The sequence below is a fragment of the Talpa europaea genome (assembly GCF_964194135.1).
Source record: "Talpa europaea genome assembly, chromosome: 2".
NCBI classification, from domain to species: Eukaryota; Metazoa; Chordata; class Mammalia; order Eulipotyphla; family Talpidae; genus Talpa; species Talpa europaea.
Window position 1 is genome coordinate 11,915,004 of NC_140068.1, and position 19,339 is coordinate 11,934,342.

At 38.8% G+C, this 19,339-nt stretch overlaps 1 protein-coding gene across 1 annotated transcript; it reads left to right on the plus strand.

The window, feature by feature from the left end:
• Window positions 1-1,674: 1,674 nt before the first annotated feature.
• On the plus strand, window positions 1,675-14,205 carry NUP43 (nucleoporin 43; the record flags this gene model as incomplete). The annotated part of the gene is made up of 8 exons (XM_084228089.1): window positions 1,675-1,794; window positions 2,093-2,215; window positions 3,360-3,437; window positions 6,655-6,835; window positions 8,044-8,179; window positions 9,060-9,211; window positions 11,172-11,294; window positions 13,976-14,205. 8 exons carry the CDS (start codon window positions 1,675-1,677, stop codon window positions 14,203-14,205), a joined length of 1,143 nt encoding a protein of 380 aa, XP_084084215.1.
• Window positions 14,206-19,339: the final 5,134 nt, after the last annotated feature.

Sequence of the window (19,339 nt, forward strand, 5' to 3'; positions counted from 1 at the left end):
TTGTTAGCAGAGACTTGGGTACCCCGGTTTGTTCTCAACTCTGAAGGCACAAATTCAGAGAGTGGAAGAATACCATGACACCAGAGGTGAAATGGAGCCGAGGGAATGCTTAGAGCAAATGCAGTTGGTTAAAAATACCACCAGATACTGTAGTTAATGATTTATTCTCCCCATACAAGTGTGTGTTTTCAGCTAAGTCTCAAATATCAGAGCTCTAGTGCTGTCAGCTCCCCAAGATCATGTAGTAAGTGGGACACTGACAAAGATACCTACCTGTCGTGTCCAATTCGTAAACTCCAGTCAGGACTGGGACTGATAAAATCCAGTCATCACGAGGTCCAATAAACTTTTAACGAAGGGGAAAAAAAGCTGTGTTAAGGCATCTGGACTACTGCGTCAGCAGCAATTTTTGAATTCTAGTTCTCGAAACGTTTTACCAAACGTGACACAACCCACTTCCAGTTCGAAATATGCATCACCTATTTCCTGGTGTTCTCTGACCATAAACGAAATTACTCTCAAAGCTGTGTTCTTCATATAAGAAATAAAATTGTCAGTTTGGGGCTCTAATAGTTTTTCATTGCATCTCAGTAGTTTCTAATGGTCTTTTGTTTTAAAAAATCCTGACAACTCTCTAAAGCTGACCTGAGTGGTAATTCCATTAGCTTTGACTGTGAAATAGGGCTGCCAATAGCAGATTAAAAAAAAATCAAAGCCCCGCTTAAAGAAAACAATCTATACAATTATGAATATAATATAAAGGACCTATGAATAAGTCATACCTCATCTGCAGCAGGATTTACATTCTTTTATTTTGGAGGTCCACAGCAAAAGAAAACTAGCAACAGAGGGCAAAATATAGGTGCTATTAGTGGTTTAGATATTAAGTGCTATTAGTTTAGATCGTTATGGACTTATTAGGAAAAGAAACAAGGCACTGATTCTTGAAAGATGGGCAGGATTCTGAGAAGTAGAGAAGAATGTAAAGATGTTAAAGGCTCAATCAAAAGCAAAGAAGGCTCTGAAAGCAGTGATTCCTGAGCGTAGATATCACATAAAGAACTAATTTTAAATCATATACATAAATGAATTGAAGGCTATACAGACAATAGGCGTCAACACTAGAATTTCAACCCCAGACTCCCAACTCCAGACTCTGGCAATGTGTGTGTTTACCACTTTGAAGTAAAGAATCTGTGAGGTAAAGAGGAAAAGATTTAGAATAACAAATTGGTACGCTAATGGGCGTACTTCATGAAAATTTACGGATTTTTAATCTTCCCTATGCTCAGTAAAGTGCAAAACGAAATACTCGCTACTAGGTTGTCTTGTATTATTTTTTTATTGCTCTCAAATTTGATGTACGTTGCATAACTATTGTACAAATGCCTTTTTTTTTGCGATACTATAATAATCTTGCAGATAAGGAGCAGGAGCTACAAGGATTCTCACGCTCTTGCCTCTGTTCAAAGCCACCTCCACAAAGAAGGGCGCTTCTACTTCCGCTCAGAAGCAGGTGGTGCGCACACGGCGACCGAAGAGAATTGACTCTCGGCGGCCACCGTCCTCCTCGGGACGTCCTGTCCAATCAGAGCCCGCGGGAAGGGGCGGGGCTGAGAGGCGCGCGCGGCGCTTCCCGCTGTGGCTGCTGAGGCTGCCGTGGCTGCTCTCGGCATGGAGGAGATTTATGCCAAGTTCGTGTCTCAGAAAATCAGCAAAACCCGCTGGCGCCCGGTACCCCCGGGGAGCCTGCAGACCGCGGAGACCTTCGCTACGGGTTCTTGGGACAATGAGGTACCCGCACTCCCGGCTGGGGAATCCTGGCTCCGCCTCTCCCTGGCTCCGCGCCGGGCACCGCCCGCGCGGGAATCTCCCTCCCGGGCCGGTCTCGGTCTCCCAGGCTCGGGCCCGGGGGTTCTGTAGCTCCAGCCGGCGAGGCTGTGCATGAGCCTGGGATCTCATGTGTCTTAAACTCTGAGCATACCGTTTGTCTGAGATGCTTTTAAAGCAAGGTTGCTTAAAGGTAATGTAAAATTTAGGTTCCAAGAGTTCATGGATGTTTCATCTTAAGATAAATCTTTCTGCTTTACAGGAAAATTATGTTTCGTTGTGGTCGATTGGAGATTTTGGGAACTTGGACTCAGATGGTGGGTTTGAAGGAGATCATCAGTTACTATGTGATATCAAACACCATGGTGATGTCATGGATTTACAAGTAAGCCTGTAAAACCCCAAAGCTAACTTTTTAAAAAATTAGAGTAATGAGTTTAAAGATGTAAAGGATCTTAGAATTTGTCTAGTCTTACCCCAAAACTACAGGAAAATCAGTTCACACTACATTATCAATGTAGTCACTTAAGGTAACCACTTACCAGCTGAATCAGTGAGGGGGAGTTGCATTTAATCCTTGTGGTGTTTTGTTGTTCGTTTTTTTTTTTTTTAAACTTGGCCTCTTTTTTTGTTTTTTAATTAATTAACCATCTACTGTGTGTCATGCACTCTTTGGGGAGCTTTACATAAGTTGATTTAATTCCCCTCATATGTTTGTGAATCAAGTATTGTCAGTTTTTACCAATGAAAAAACAAAGATCTTTTGTGCATGTACAGAGTGAACAAATACTTAAGTTGGGGAAAAGTGCTAGTATTTTAGAGCTTCGGTTTGATTAATGATCTCCTCCCTACAGGTGCCTAGACTCTGTCTGTCAGCCAGCAATGAACAAGAAAGAGCTCACTACCACACGGGGCCAGGCAGTCCTTCCTATAGCAGTACACCTTGCACAAATGTTTTAGCTTTTGACTTCTCAAAACAACCCCTAAATAGGGATTAATTCTCCCATTTTAAAGATTTCCCAAGGTTTGAAAACTTAACTTGGCCAGAGTTTCAAAAATAGTAGTAATTGGTAGAAATGACTTTAGTTTTCAAATCCTGATCTGTATGATTTCAAAATCCCTGCATCTTATAATGTAGTGTTATTTTATTTTACTTTTTTATGATTTATTTATGCATACAAGAACTGGGGTGCCGGCCAGAGGTGCGGGTTGGGGGTGGGGGGGCAGTGAGGATTTACCAGAGACAGAATGGGGAACAGAATGGGCGGATTGACTGAAATACACTGCTGAGGGGAGCAGCAGGCAAGATGGGAGGTCTGTCTCTTCTTCTTGGACAGGGGATCGAACCCATGTTGCAGTGGCTGGCAATAGCCTGATACTTGATAGTGCTGAGAATTAACTAACCCTTGCTCCACCAGGGAGGCCTGGCTCTTTCTTTTTAAAATGATTATTATTGTAACTGAGCTAAACAAATGGGTTTTTTCCTACTAATATTTCTAAATTATACCAAGCAGGAATTTTCTGTTTAGTTTTTTGATCAGGAAAGAATTATAGCTGCTTCATCAACAGGATGCGTAACAGTTTTCCTTCACCATCCAAATAACCAGGTAAAGAAATTTTATTTGAAAACTGAATTTGTTTTTTAATTATTTTTAGGAATTTTTAAATAAGATTGTTCTTAATTATGACACAGTGAGGTTTTATGGTCCCCAAGCATGAATAGGAAAGTATTGTTATATTACCCATCTTTTAGTGGATTGATTAATCCTAGAACCATGTTGTGTGATCTTTTTTTAATTTTTTGAATTTATGTTAAATAAATTATCTTGATTTAGACCTAACAGTATGGTTTTCTGGCAAACAGTTTTTTACTTTAATTTTCCTTTAAGTTCCTATGCTAGTCTTTCGAGAAGAAAAGTACCTCCAAAAAGAAAAAGCACTTTCTGCTTCTGTAGATAAAACCCAGGTTTTAGTTAGAAGACATGGTACACTTTATATATGTAAAGATAACATTTTTCTTTTTTTTTTATTTATTTTTTTTAATATTAAATTTTATTTTTATATTCCCCCATACAATTGCAAACGCCCCATTCTGACCCCAATCCTTCCCCTCCCGCCCCCACCCCCCAAAAAGTGTCTCTGGTTCATAGTTTTTTGTTGATTTTGATTTTGATTTTCTTATATTCATTTTCCTGGTCCCTTATTTAAGTTTTCTAGATTCCTGCTATGAGTGAGACCATCCGGTATTTTTCTTTTTCTTTTTGGCTTATTTCGCTGAGCATGATCCCTTCCAGCGCCATCCATGTTGCTGCAAATTGCATGTGTTTATCTTTTTTGAATGCTGAGTAATATTCCATGGTATATATGTACCACATCTTCTTGATCCAGTCATCTATTTTTGGGCATTTGGGTTGTTTCCAAAGCTTAGCTATTGTAAACAGTGCTGCTATAAACATAGGGGTGCAGGTGTTCTTTGGAATTGATGTTTCTGTGTCCTTTGGGTAAATACCTAGGAGTGGAATTGCTGGATCATATGGAAGCTCTATGTTTAGTAGGTCCAGAAATCTCCACACAGCTCTCCACAGTGGTTGGACCAGTTTGCACTCCCACCAACAGTGCAGAAGAGTTCCTTTTTCTCCACACCCTCGCCAACATTTGTTGTTGCTAGTTTTTTTAATATGTGCCATTCTCACTGGTGTGAGATGGTATCTCATGGTAGTTTTGATTTGCATTTCCTTGATTGCAAGTGATGGTGAACATTTTTTCATATGTCTGTTGACCATTTGCATTTCCTCTTCAGAGAAGTTTCTTTTTAGCTCTTCTGCCCATTTTTGGACTGGATTATTTTCTTTGTTGTTGCTGAGTCTCATCAGCTCTTTGCAGATTTTTGTGATCAGTCCTTTATCATTAGTGTTGGGTGCAAAAATGTTCTCCCAGTTGGTGGGGTTTCTCTTTGTTTTTGTTATTGTCTCTTTTGCTGTGCAAAAGCTCTTTAATTTGATGTAGTCCCAGCTGTTTATCTTTGTCTTCACTATCACTGCTTTGGGTGATGTGTCTGTAAAGATGTCTTTGATGTGCAAATCCCGTAGTGTTTCGCCTATATTTCCTTCTATGTATTTTATGGTTTCAGGTCTTATGTCTAGTTCTTTAATCCATTTTGAGTTGATTTTTGTGTATGGTGTGAGGTAGTGGTCAAGCTTCATTCTTTTGCATGTAGCGACCCAGTTTTCCCAGCACCATTTATTGAACAAACTTTCTTTGCTCCAATGCATAGTCTTTGCTCCTTTGTCAAAGATTAGTTGACCATAAATCTGTGGGTTTATTTCTGGATTTTCTATTCGATTCCATTGGTCTGTATGTCTGTTCTTGTTCCAATACCATGCAGTTTTGATGAGTATGGCTTTGTAGTATAGTTTGAAGTCTGGGAGTGTGATGCCTCCATTTCCTTCTTTTTTTTTCAGTAGAGCTTTGGCTATTCGGGGTTTTTGGTGATTCCATATGAATTTCATCAATAATTGTTCTATTTCTTTGAAGAATGCCATTGAGATTTTGATTGGAATAGCATTGAATCTGTATATTGCTTTTGGTAGGATGGCCATTTTGATAATGTTTATTCTTCCAATCCATGAGCAGGGCATGTCTTTCCATTTCTTTGTGTCTTCTTCTATTTCTTTTAACAGTGTTTTATAGTTTTCTTTGTATAGGTCCTTTACCTCTTTTGTTAGATTTATTCCCAAATATTTGATTTTTTTTTTTGTTTCGATAATAAAAGGGGTGGTTTTTTTGATTTCTTCTTCTTCAGATTTATTGTTTGTGTATAGGAAGGCTACTGACTTTTGCGTGTTGATTTTGTATCCTGCCACTTTACTGAATTGATTGATGAGTTGAATTAGTTTTTCTGTGGAGATTTTGGGGTTCTCTATGTATATTATCATATCATCTGCAAATAGTGATAGTTTGACTTCTTCTTTTCCTATTTGGATTCCTTGGATGTCTTTCTCTTGTCTTATTGCTCTGGCTAGGACTTCCAGTATTATATTGAAAAGCAGTGGTGAGAGTGGACATCCTTGTCTTGTTCCAGATCTTAATGGAATTGCTTTCAGCTTTTCACCATTGAGAATGATACTGGCTGTTGGCTTGTCATAGATGGCCTTTATGATGTTGAGGTATGTTCCTTGTATCCCAAGAATTTCAAGGGCTTTTATCATGAATGGGTGTTGCACTTTGTCGAAAGCTTTCTCAGCATTAAAGATAACATTTTTCAATGCCTTTCTTATATGCTAAACCCCTGGAGTACTCTTTAAAATAGAGTGGTGAGTTCAAGACTTTAAAATTGCGGCACTTTTAGTAATAGTTTTAAGTAGCTAAAAGACTGCTTTTTTTAGATTTGGGAATTAATAAAGGTTACTTACCATGCTAGTAGGTGTGCCTGGTAAGTATAAGACCCAACTCTTCCTAAGAGTTTTTCTTAATGAAGTCATTCAGAAAGTGCTATAAAGATTAATTTCTTACATGTAGGCCAGTTCTCTTAAGAATTTATAACTGCTTTTCAACACTCAACTACCCGCTACCTAAAAACCATTTCTTTAGTTTGAGACAAATACGGAACATTATTGAGCAGTATTCCTTTTGAATTTGATCCAGTGTGTACAGAGCTTTGATGGAAGTTTCTGGACTCTTATACTTGGAAATACAAAGGAAGAAGCAGAGAGTTACTCTTCTAAAAGAGTGTGACAGAATTTTAAAATACTCTTTAGTTGGAGAAAAGTGCTAGTTTTTAAGAGCTTTGCTTTGATATATGATAGCCTCTCTTCTGGTGCCTAGACTCTGTCTGTCAGCCAGCAGTGGACAAGAGCTCACTACCACTCAGGACCAGGCAGTCTTTCCTGTAGCGGCGCACCTTGCACAGGTGTTGTGTGCAATAACCCAGAAATTGTCACGGTTGGAGAAGATGGCCGTATAAATCTCTTTCGAGCTGATCACAAGGAAGCTGTGAGAACTATAGGTAAGATAAAATCTCTATATTTCTTTTGTCCAGCACATATCTAAGTGCTAAGTACACACAATGCTCCGTGTCTTGAGGGATATAAAAACATATATACAAAGCAGGGTCCTTTTATCAAGACAGTGTACTAATAAGACCTATACTGAATGACTACGGAGGAGATGGAAACTTTTTTTTTGATTGGGGGGTCGCTAGAGATAGGTGCAGGTGACAATTTTTAATCTAGGTTTTAGACCACTAGTGACACTAAAAGATGGGACTAGGGTGGAGGCAGGTAAAAGTATTCAGAGAGACCAAAACTATAGGTTCACCTGCCTTTAGATATTTGTATGGTAGAGTCTAGAGGTAAAGTAAAAATGTTAAATTGGGGCCAAGTTATAAAGTGTCTAATGCACAGCTATAAAGGGTGCATATCGTTAGGAGGATAACTAAGAGTCTTTGAAACTTTTTGCACCATGTCATGCTTTAAAAAGGTTATTCTACTGTAGTAGGTTTCAGCTGCTTCATGCAGACTTGTCTGAAGTTTTTGTTTTTAACTGTTCACCACTCCAGACCTCCTATATCAGAGTTCCTATGCATGGAATCAATTTTTTGTGTTGTTTATTATGATTTTTGTTTCTGAGGAATAACACTGGTTTAGTTGTTAAGGACCATTGCATTGTGGCAGTGTGGAGGAGTGTCACAAAAGTCTACGTATATGTTGTATTATGTGAAATAAGCTCTAAACACTCTAGGAAAAAAGGAAGGACTTTGTGGACGAGGAGAGAATTAATGAGGACACTGATGACTAGCTCTGAGAATATGAATCAGCAGAATAATACAAGGTCAGAGTGTGCTCTGTAGGAAGCACTGCAGTTTGGCCCAATAGAAAGTGGTTCTGGGCTAGCAACAGTGGGAAATAAATTTGGATATGAGAGCTGACCAGCTGTCTTGGAATTGGGGTGGGAGGGTAACAATCTTAAGTAGAACTAGAAAAAAAAGTGAGAGCTCAGTCTTCTATTTAGAAAACAGTTCTGGTGTTCTGTATCCGATGACCATTTTTCTACGAGTCCATTTTAACTTGTATTACTCCATTTTTCTATAGAAATTAACCTGTGACATTTAAAATGTCATTTGCAATATTTCAGTCCATAGAAGGATTTAAGGATTTCAGATTTTCATGGAAAAAGAGTACCCATTAACACATACTGCATTTTCTTGATTTGTAGATAATGCAGATAGCAGTACGCTCCATGCTGTAACCTTTCTTCGAACTCCTGAGATTCTTACAGTAAATTCCATTGGACAGCTAAAAATATGGGATTTTAGACAACAAGGAAATGAGCCCTCTCAGATATTATCACTGTAAGTTTGGACTTGTAACTTCAGTTGTGTGGTGCAAAATTACTCAATTGTTTATAGCAATGTATCTTAAACCATACTATATTTTAATTGCTTTTAAGAAAATGATTCCTGATTAAATTTGATAAAGCAAGGATAATTGATGAACTTGATACTACCAGGCTGCAGTCAGTCAATATTTATTGTATTGACTCAGAGCCTTCATCTCTTTGAAGTTTATATTGTTTAATGGGGAATTTGTTTAACAGTAGGCATAAGACACTCTAGGTATGATTTGGAACAAAATACAAGATAATTTTTCTGAGCAGAAATCTTCTATGTTTGCAACCTTTTCTAGTAAAAGAGTAGAATGTGTCAAACTGAAAAAGTAATTATATGGACTAAGCTGACGTAGTAGTAGGAATATGCTTTTTGTTAGATATACATAATATTTTTTTAAAGCTAAGAATTGGACATGTGGGGGGTGGGGGGAGGAGAAGAGGGATTAGGGTCGGAAAGGGGAGTGGGAATTGTATGGGGTATATAACCAAAATGAAATGTATACATTATGCAAAAATGAAAAATGATGTAAGAATTATATAAAATAAAATAATTCATTAAAAAAAAAGAATTGGACATGTGTTTTGCACATCTTACTATCAGGTTATCAAGCTCACTGTGTCTCCAGAAATTGAAGAGAGAAAGAATAACTTTGGCTTTCATTTACAACCCCCCCAAAAATTTTTGATATTTAGAAATACAGAGTTCAGCCAGTAGCTCCTGCCATAAAGTTACCTTTTAGTTAGTAGAATGAAACATGTCTTGTGGGTTATATAATGAGAAATTAGGCTTTTCCAACATGTAAAAGTTTCCATGTTTGATGTCATTGTGTCTCCCATAAAAGGACCGGTGACCGAGCACCACTCCACTGTGTTGACAGACACCCCAACCAGCAGCATGTCGTGGCTACTGGTGGCCAGGACGGAATGTTGAGTATTTGGGATGTTAGACAAGGTACTATGCCTGTGTCTCTGCTGAAGGCTCATGAAGCTGAAAGTAAGTGTTGTGGCTTAAGTTTTTGTTGGGTGAGTTATGTGATCGATTGTCAGCAGCGCTCTAAAATGATACATGTGGAGAATTTTACATCATAGCCTTTTGTTGGAGTAATTAATTGCCCTTTTCCCCACATCTAAATTCCTTAACATGTTTCATTATTACATCCAAACTGCAGTGATTATATTATATATCCATCTTTTTATGCTTATTTTCTTAGTATGTTTTACTAGTAGACGTGATGAGCCAGAAACTGCATGATTTTAAAGCTGTTGTACATACATAAAAATAATACCAGATTGTTTTGCCATACTTAGTGGATGAGAATGCCCTTTTACCATGCAAATGTAGGCTATTTAATATTTGCTCATCTGTGTTCTTCAGTTTATTATTGTACCTTTTTTTTTTAATACCAGAATAGTAGATAGAAACTTTAGTAATTTTCTTTATGTTTGTCTTGATTTTGGTGGGAATTTTTTGGCTGGATGGAAATTTTTCACTTTATCACTGGGTTTTTATATCATGCCAGAATGAATTACACTTTTAAATTCTGATTTAAGAGAAGTTTGTATTAAAACTTGAATGAAAGTACAGAAAGGTGAATACTACACCAGTATTGATACTTCTCAGTTCAAGTAAGCTATGTATTATTACTGAGGAAAATAACTGACTTAAGATTATATTTAAAAAGCAAATAAAAATACAGAAAGAACTTTGCTTCTTCCAGGTACAGTATAGCTATATCCAGGAAAAAAAGAACAAAGAGGGATGTCCTCAGGGTCTGATGAAGACTCCCCCATGGTGTTAGAATTACAAACACTCAGATATCTTCTTACCAGTGCCTTTGAATTGCCTGCCTGTATTGTTAATCAACACATGTGAATGTCCTGACTTGAATGTATTATTTTGAATTCATCCTGACTCCTGGCTAGAGATGAAATAAGCTGTTTTATAGAGGTTTGAAAGTAGATACCTAAGAGTCTAAATTTGGGCAGTTTGCCAGTGACTCCATAAGCTATTTGGTTTCACTTTGTTTTCATAAAACGGAATGAAAGTTCTTCATATAAGCGCCCATGTAGAACACATTCTTCCCCCCCTGAGGAAGGTAGCCTTCTTTTTGTTTTGTGCCATTGGGTTTAATGGGGTAACTGTCAGAATGAAAATTTATCACCTTGTAAACTTGTGCCTTGTACTTTTTATTCTGTACCCCATGCACTTGCTGTGCTGGTTCTTAAAGGTCACCGAGCCCAGGGTCTCAAAACCCTTGTTCCAGAGACCTCGTATTTTATCAACATGCTGCTGATAATGTCCTAAGAAATCCATGCGGCCACTGGCAACCAGATGTCTATTGGCACACAGAGTTCCCTTAAACCCTACAGCATAAGGGGTCTCCAGTCCTAAATTGGCTTCTTAAAAGCCCTCCATCTAAAACTGGATCCAAATTCTTGGAGCATTTCCAGGTTCTGCTTAACTAGGAGCTAGTTGCTATTTGTGTGATTTAGGCCAGGAGTGTCCAGGGTCTTGGCATGAGCCAAAATTGGACTCAACCTCTTAGAAATTTATTTGTACAGTACTTTTATAGTTCTCTCTGTCTTTCCATTAATATAATCTTTATATATTAGTGATGCAGAATGGAAGATAAGAGAACTTCTCTGTTTTTGAAAAATCTTTGCAGAATTATCCCATCTTCATACTTTTCCAAAAAAATTTAAATGGGTCATATGACAGACATTTCATTCATTTGCTGGTCCAATACATGAGTAGATTTATTCGGCTTCTTATCCTGTCTACATGTTACAGTCATTTGGGGAGTTGTATTATGTCTTTAATTCTGAAACCTTTAATTCTAATCACAGACTTAAAGGTATGTCTTGGATGTTACTGGAAGATGATGCCTAGAGACAAATTTTTTATATTTGTTTAAATAATCTGCCCAGGGATAAACTTCTTGGTTGTGTTTTAGTGTGGGAAGTTCATTTTCACCCATCCAACCCAGATCATCTATTTACTTGTTCTGAAGATGGCTCCCTTTGGCATTGGGATGCCTCAACAGACGTACCTGAAAAGTCATCACTTTTTCACCAAGGTAAAGTTTTAATAAAGGTACTTGTAATTTTATTATAGTTTAAATAATAAATTATAATTCCGATATTTTTAACATTGACGAATGACAGTGTTTTCCTTCAGGGGCAGTAATTCTAGTATCTTAGGGCTTGAAATCTCTCAGTTAATTGTTGGTGATAACAAGTGGTAGAAACTGGCTGACTTCAGATGACAGGGATCTTGTTTGTGAGTACATTGTCCTGGGCCCTTGGGCTAGACAGTAGGCTCGACAGCTTTTACATTGCCACCTGCCAAGGTAGGGTGTATGGAAAGACAAAAGTTGGTCTTTACAGTATTTTTTTTTTTTTTTAAGGCTTATATACTTATGCATACAAGAACTCTAGGGTACAGGCCAGAGGTACAGAGGGTGACAGGATTCACCAGAGACAGAGCGGGCAACAGAACAGGCAGACTGACTGAAATACACTGCTGAGGGGAGCAGCAGGTGAGACAGGCAAGGTCTGCTGTGCCATGTGGGTCAGCTCCCTTGCCAGGGATCAAACTCATGCTGCAGTGGCTGTGGATAGCTTCCTAGTGCTATGACTTAACCCCTTGCACCACCAGGGAGGCCTGGTCTTTTCTGTATTAAGAGCCTGGTTTCTCTTCAAACTAAAATGTCCTGTCTCCTAATGAAGGACAAAAGTAAGTAAAGGTCAGCTAGAAACTATACTAATGATCATGAAATCAAGAGGTTTTGTTTTTGTTTTTGACATTTTCCAAGCTTCCTGCTTTTGAGTTATCTATGGTTCCAAAGTTCATATCTTCATTCAGTTCAGCAGATGTTTATCAAACGCCTACCATTAGCTATGCTCTCTCCTTGGTGTTGGAGCCTGCAACAATGAGCAAAACAAATGCCTACACATACTGGGTAAATGTACTAGCAGTCTATAAATAGTGTCTCGGTAAAGGTCCAATCAGAAGACAAGCTCTTCTAGATTTAGAAGGAATTGGTTTCATGTGTATTAGAAGGGTTAGACAAACAAAAAGGGACTAGAAGGATACTGGAAGAGCAAATGGGAAGAAAGCACAGTCCCCAGAAATAAAGTATTAAAACCTCTGCTGCTGTGGTGTTAGAAGTGCTGTCAGAATTGGTTGTGGATCAGCAGTAAAGGTGGCGCCTCAGCCAGGACTGGAATTACTGCCACTCTTGTCATTGCCAGAAATATGGAGCAGAAGAAAGCTCCCACTCCCTGGCCCCCCTCCCACCACCCACAGTAGTAGTACCTCCCATTGGCAGAGTCCACAACAGGGGAGGCAAACAGATGGCAAGGGGGCTTGGAAAATAGAAATTGTCCTGACAGTACGTAACAGAGCATGCAACAGTGGGAAAAGGACTGAGAACAAAAAGGGTAAGAACTGGGCTAAATACATTGATAACTGAAGAAGATTGGAATGGAGGAGGATAAGGAATTTAGAGGGAGAAAGATTATGCTAATATAAGGCAGGGTTAGTTGGCTGAGATAACATTTGAGGGCAGACCTGAAGAAGTGAAAGTATGAGTCACATGAAAGCCTTCCAGGCAGAGGAAACAGCATATACTAAGGGCCTGAGATAGGCCAAAGAACAGCAAGGTGGCCAGTGTGGCTGTAGTTCTAGAGCATGGTGGGGAGTAGGGGGAGCTGAGAGATAGCAGTGGAACAGGACTTTGTAGACTTTAGATTTTAATTCTAAATGTGATAGAAAGCTAATCCCTTTTCGAGAATTTTGAGCCTGAAATGGCACTGCCTGGTTTATGTTTTCAAAGACTCACTGTGGCTACTATGTCATTCTCTCTTGGGGGAGAGAGAGGGCAAAGTAAAAGCAGGGAGACCAGATAGGAAACTTAGCACAGTGGTCCTACTGTGCTAAGTATTGGGGGCCTCCCTGGTGGCGCAGGGGTTAAAGACAGCACTGTCAAGCTATTGCCAGCTTCTACAGCATGAGTTTGATCCCTGGCAGGCCAAAGAGCAACCCACATGGTGCAACAGACCTCTCCTGCCTCGCCTGCTGCTCCCCTCAGCAGTGTATTTCAGTATATCTGCCTGTTCTGCTCCCTACTCTGTCCCTGGTGAATCCTCTCACACACACCCCCATACCTCTGGCCTTGTAGGTTCTTGTATGAATAAGTAAATCTTCTTTTTCTTTCAAATTTTAGTATTTTTTTTAAAGATTTATTTATTTATGCATATAAGAACTGAGGTACAGGCCAGAGTTTGGGGGGGTAGGGAGAGGATTCACCAGAGACAGAGTAGGGAACAGAACAGGCAGATTGACTGAAACAAGGGGAGCAGCTGGCAAAGCAGGAGAGGTCTGCTGCACCATGTAGGTACCTCCCTGGCTGGTGATCGAACTCATGCTGCAATGGCTTGTAGATAGCTTCGTGGGTTGTGTCTTAATCCCTTGCGCCACCAGGGAGGCCTGCATAAGTAAATCTTTAAAAAAAAAAAAAATACTACTTTGCCTGATGACTTCAGATTTGATATCTGTATTATACTATGGAAATTTGAGTATTTAATATCACTAAATTAGCCATTAGTCAAAAAATGGTGGTATGTAAAAGTGGAATTGTCAGTCTGTTATTTTGAGAATCAAATTTAAATCATTACCTTAAAAAATATCAGAATTACAGATGTTTACCAACATAAAATTTATCTTGAAAGATTTTTTGTTTTTTTTTTCTCATAGGAGGAAGAAGTAGTACTTTTTTGTCTCATAGCATTAGTAACCAGGCTAATGCTCACCAGTCTATTATAAGCTCCTGGCTCAGCACCGATCCTGCAAAAGACCGTATTGAAATCACAAGCTTGCTTCCCAGTAGGACTTTGTCTGTCAACAGTTTGGATGTCTTAGGTCCTTGTCTTGTTTGTGGGACTGATGCCGAAGCAATTTATGTTACTAGACAACTTTTTTCATAGAAATACTGTAATTTTATAATTTCAGATAAAAATATAACCTTCAAAGTGCAACTTCTATGCAAATTTTTATTATTGAAAGATGTGAAATTTGCAGGGGAGCATCTGTAAAGCATTGATAATGTCAGTGCCTAGATTTGGCTTTTTTTAGTTGGACATTGCCGTAACAGTTTAGAATCTGGTAGATTGCAAAAGAATTCAAGGTGTGGAAATATATCAGAGAGATCCTGGTGCTGATGAATATACTACCAAACTGTTCTGGTCAGCTCATGGAGCCAAGTCCTCATTTCTGGTTTTTTGGGACTTAATACTGTCAAACCATCAGTGGGTTTCTATTATTTCTATCACAGTATTTGGGGTGTATGCCCTCTCTAGTGGCATTAGCCAATGTTAGTTTCTTCTTTTAATTGCAAGTTTTTCATCAACCTTTTCACAACCTTTTATTTTCTCAGTAATCTTAATAAACCTTTTCAAAATTGAACAAAATGACATTTTTGCAATATAGAGCAAAAATGACAAATCTTTTTGTAATGTTCAAATTATTTTCAGGGGAAAATCTTTTGACAGATCCCTTTATTAGAATACATTTGAACAGAACTATGCCAACTACTCAGACCCAACTTTCTTTTTCTTGATAAGAAAAATACATTTTTCCTATGGACTTTTGCCTTTATTTAGTTTTGCAACATAGTGAAAATTGCCAAACTGGACATTGTGCAATAAGATAGAATTTTACATTAATGAGTGAACTGACTTTGAAACTAACATTGATAGGTAACATGTATGAGACTAATAAGATGATGTGGTAACAGTGAAGATTGCCATCTGTATGCCTACCTGAAATGTTAATGATGACTTGACATGTAGTGTGTTAAGACAATTTATGACATTGTCTTTCCAAAGTTTGTTAGATAAAATGTGTTACTGAGCTAACTAAGACCTTTATGACAAATCACTGCTATTACAAAATTGAAATATGTGTTTATTTCATAATTCCAATAACAGTAATTATGGTAAATTTTTGCTTTTCTATCCTAATAAATATTTTCAATATGTTATGCCCTTCCCTCAGGGTTTTTGGGTTTTGGCTTTTGTCAACATTTTTAAAAGTAATACAAATATAGACCTGCTTTTATGTGTGTGTGTGTGTATTTGGTTCAAAAATATTTCATTAAAGATCATTAGTAACTTTGAATTCCAAAGAATCAGAACAGAAAGAAATGTTGCTGATAGGAATTTTTAATCTGTTTATAGTTTTATTGCTGGGACTAAATTTTAAGGCTTTCTGTTATTACAAATGTAACTCATTATAGAAACAAACATAGTTAAAAGAAAAGTTTAAATACTTATAACCTCAGAGACAACAAATAGTCTTCCATACCCTTTTTCAGTTCATCAATGTGTATAAACTTTTGGAAAAATGAAATACACCTGTTGTATTTGTAGCTGCATATTTCCTATCAGTAAATACATGGATTTAATCAAAACACCATAGCTATGAATTTTCTCTTGACTTTGTGTAGTTCCGGTCATATGACTGCCTTGCCTAAGCTGCAGAGTCCCTCTCTCTACTAGGAACAGGTACTCCACATTCTACTTAGCAGGCTAAAATCCTCCCTCTGGGTAGGCCCAGAGTCAGCCTCACTCCTGAAGATTAGCTCCCAGGTGGTACATTTTCCATGAACAGTTAATGGCAAGCTATATCTCAGCTTTCATCTGCATTGTCTGCTGCTGAGAATTTAAGGGTTTCATATGTGTTGGTAGCACCCCTCTATATACTGACAGTAATATATGCAGTTTCCTTTGATCATTGATAATTGATAGAGGGAGCCAGATATAGAGGCTTAGAACACTAGATTGGACTGGAAACAAGTTTTTAGTTTGAAGCTTTGCTTTTAGGGTTATTTGCAACCATGATCAAAGAAAGGATATTTGAATAATGTTATTTCCTGTCAATCTATGAGTTCTGCCAGATTTAATAAGAAACAAACTTTATGGAGTATAAATAATACCCTAGTTTATGAATTTGTCACTGCCTTTATTCATGAAACTATCAAATGGGGTTTCTTTTGAGGGCTACAGGTCTTAGAGGTAGAAGTTATCCTGGATCATTTCCACGGCATTTCCAACAAATTATTTTCTAACCCCTACTTGAAGATGTGATAAAGTTTAACAGTTCCCAGGGTAGTCACTCACTTGGACAGCTTTAATGGATCCAGCATTTTATCAGGGTTTTAATGTAAGTGGGACCCAAAAGAATTGTGTAAGAAAGGTAGGATCATGTTGCTATGGGCTAATAAAATGATCTTGTGAACCTCCTATGAGACAGAATCAATTTATTGAGTTTGCATTACATTGGAGTGCTTTACTATAAGATCTCACTAAATAAATGAATTTTCATATACTGAACTGAAATTTGCTTTGTCTTTCCCCAGGAGCCACAAAAAAACTAGTTCTTTTCATCACATATTCAAAACTATGTATTGTAGCTTTTGGAGGTATTTTTATTTAATTCCTTCAATGGATTCTTGTGGGCAAGATTCTTTTCCCTGTCTTTCTTGCCCTTCTTGGCTACACTCTGCTTTTCCTTCTGGAATCCTTTTAGGTGTCATTTTCTCAAGAAAAATGACAATCAGGGCTAAACTGCTTTAAAAGCCCTTCATGCTGAACTTCTATTATGTGACAGCCTTGTGTTAGTCAGCCTGTCTCCCTCTACTGGACCACAACCTCAAGAACAGGGCCCCTTAGTGTCTTGTTAACAATGTTTAATACAGTACCTGATCTCTGGTAACACTGAATCTTTGTAAGAAGAACTAACAAAAAATCTTGTTTTTCCTTTTTTTAAAAAAAACATTTGCCAAAGATCTTTAATAAGTGATTTCCAAACTGATAACTTTTCTGGTGGTGCAATCCTTGTTGAGAATAATATAAGTCTTACCATCCTGATTCAGGTATGATAGACCTTTCTACTGCTTTCTTGGCTTGTTGCGTTCCATTAAGTGCTGATTAGTCAAACTTACCATCCATAAATTTTCACACATGAGGGAACAGAGGAGTGTGGTAGAGAGGTATTGGCACAGGTGGTTTGGTGGAGGGTGAGTGGGACATGCATATATAAAAGAGAAAAAATATAACCCCAAAATTAAAGTAAAAATAAAAAAATTTTACATGATCCTTATAGGAAAGAACTAACACTCCACTTGGATCTTTTTAGAAGCTAATTTTCTGAATTGCATATTCTCTATACTATCATTCCATTAGAAGATTGCTTAAATGGACTCCTGGGATCCTCACAATTATCACTGAGACATAAAACATTTGTACTTGGCTACACTTACTAAGATATTTATAAGCAAATCGAATCTACTGACATTCTGCCCCCTTTTGTTTGCAAGACTACAGTGAGAAAACATCTGTGCCATAGCTGTCATCCTATCAAAATTTGGCATAACTGGGAAGTTCCTTGTCCTTTCTGAATAATACTTATCACATAGTACTGAAAATATTCTTTTAATAATCCATTCCAGAGTCTTCTAAGAAGCATAATAAGTTCACCAGTGGGTAGCTTATAGCAAGCTTTCATTTATATTTACAGTATCTAACTCAGACTAATTTGGTGGTCTGAAGCATATCTTACAGATATGAAACCTAGGGGAATCCTAATATGCAACTACTTAAAATTATTTCACCGGCTCGTTTGGAACCACAATACGTACTAAATAACTAAGTGACATCCTAAACTAGTTATCTCAGCATTAAAAACAGACCCCAACACTCGTTATTTCACTACATTGGAGGTGTGCATGTGGGGGGTAATAGCAAGAGTGCAGGGGGGTGATGAGAAGGGAAAAGAATAGAATAACTAGAATCTATCTGATCGGGCTTTTAAAAAGGTAATGAAAAGTGATACTGAAGTCTGTCATTGGATTTGGGGGACAGTAGCTGGCAACAGTCTAGTTAACGAAATGAGATATTTGAAAATAATATACGTAAAGATTTTCTAGAGGGAGAATTGGCAGTGTGCTCTTTACAAAGCTGGACCTAACACCATCAACCCAGTAATTCCGTCCCAATTTAATACATCTTCCAATCCAATTCAACAAAAATTAAAACTGTTTCACAGGCACCGTTACGTCAATGCTGACAATAATGACTTCTACACATCCTCCTGATAGATAAAAACCTCTCAACTTAATGTCTTGGCTCAAGAATATATTATTTGTATATATACACAATGGACTATTACTCAGCAATCAAAAAAGAAACTAATGCCATTCGCAGCAACATGGATGGAGCTGGAAGGCATCATGCTCCGTGAAATAAGCCAGAAAGAAAAAGAAAAATACCAGATGGTTTCATTCATGTAGAGGATCCAAATAAGGGATCAGGACAAAAAAAAGTAATTACAATAAAGTAAATATCAAAATCAACAGGCAACTATAAACCAGAGACATGGGGGGGAGAAGGGAGTAGGATCAAAACCGTGGGAAGAGCACAAGGGGCCGCGGTGATGTTCACGGTGAACGCGGGGTGGGGATTTCACGGGGACTATAACCAAGATGAAAATTCATACATAGTACAAAAATGGAAAATGATGTAAAAACATATAAAATAATTTTTTAAAAAGACTATCTGATACAGAAAAAAAAAAAAAAACTTAAGCTCAGAGTTACTCGGGGAAAGAGGCTTAACAAAAATCAGTCTTAGAAGCCCCGAGTCCAGCGCCCGCAGCTCGCCGGGCTCCTGCGGCGACGCCAGCCGCAGACACAGGCTCCCCTGAGGCGCCCGGAGTGAGCGGGCCGGGCGGGCGCCCGATCCCGGAGCCCAGGCGAGTCACCCGGGGCGCGCCAGGCGGGGGCGACACGGGCGACGCGGCGGGCCGAGGCGCGGGCGACGGCTGAGGGCGGAGGCCACAGGAGGCGCGCTGGCTCCCCGCGGCCGGGCGGCCCGAAGCCCCCAGTCCTCGGCCCCCGCGCAAGCGACGCCGGGAAATGCCCACATCCGGGAAACCTGCGGCGGAGCGGCGGCGGCGACACCGAGTGGAAGGCAAAATGGCGGCGGCGGCCGGGTGCTGAGGGGAGAGCCAGGTCCCCGCGACCCCCGCGACGGGCCGCGCTGGCCCGCGGCAGCCCCCCGG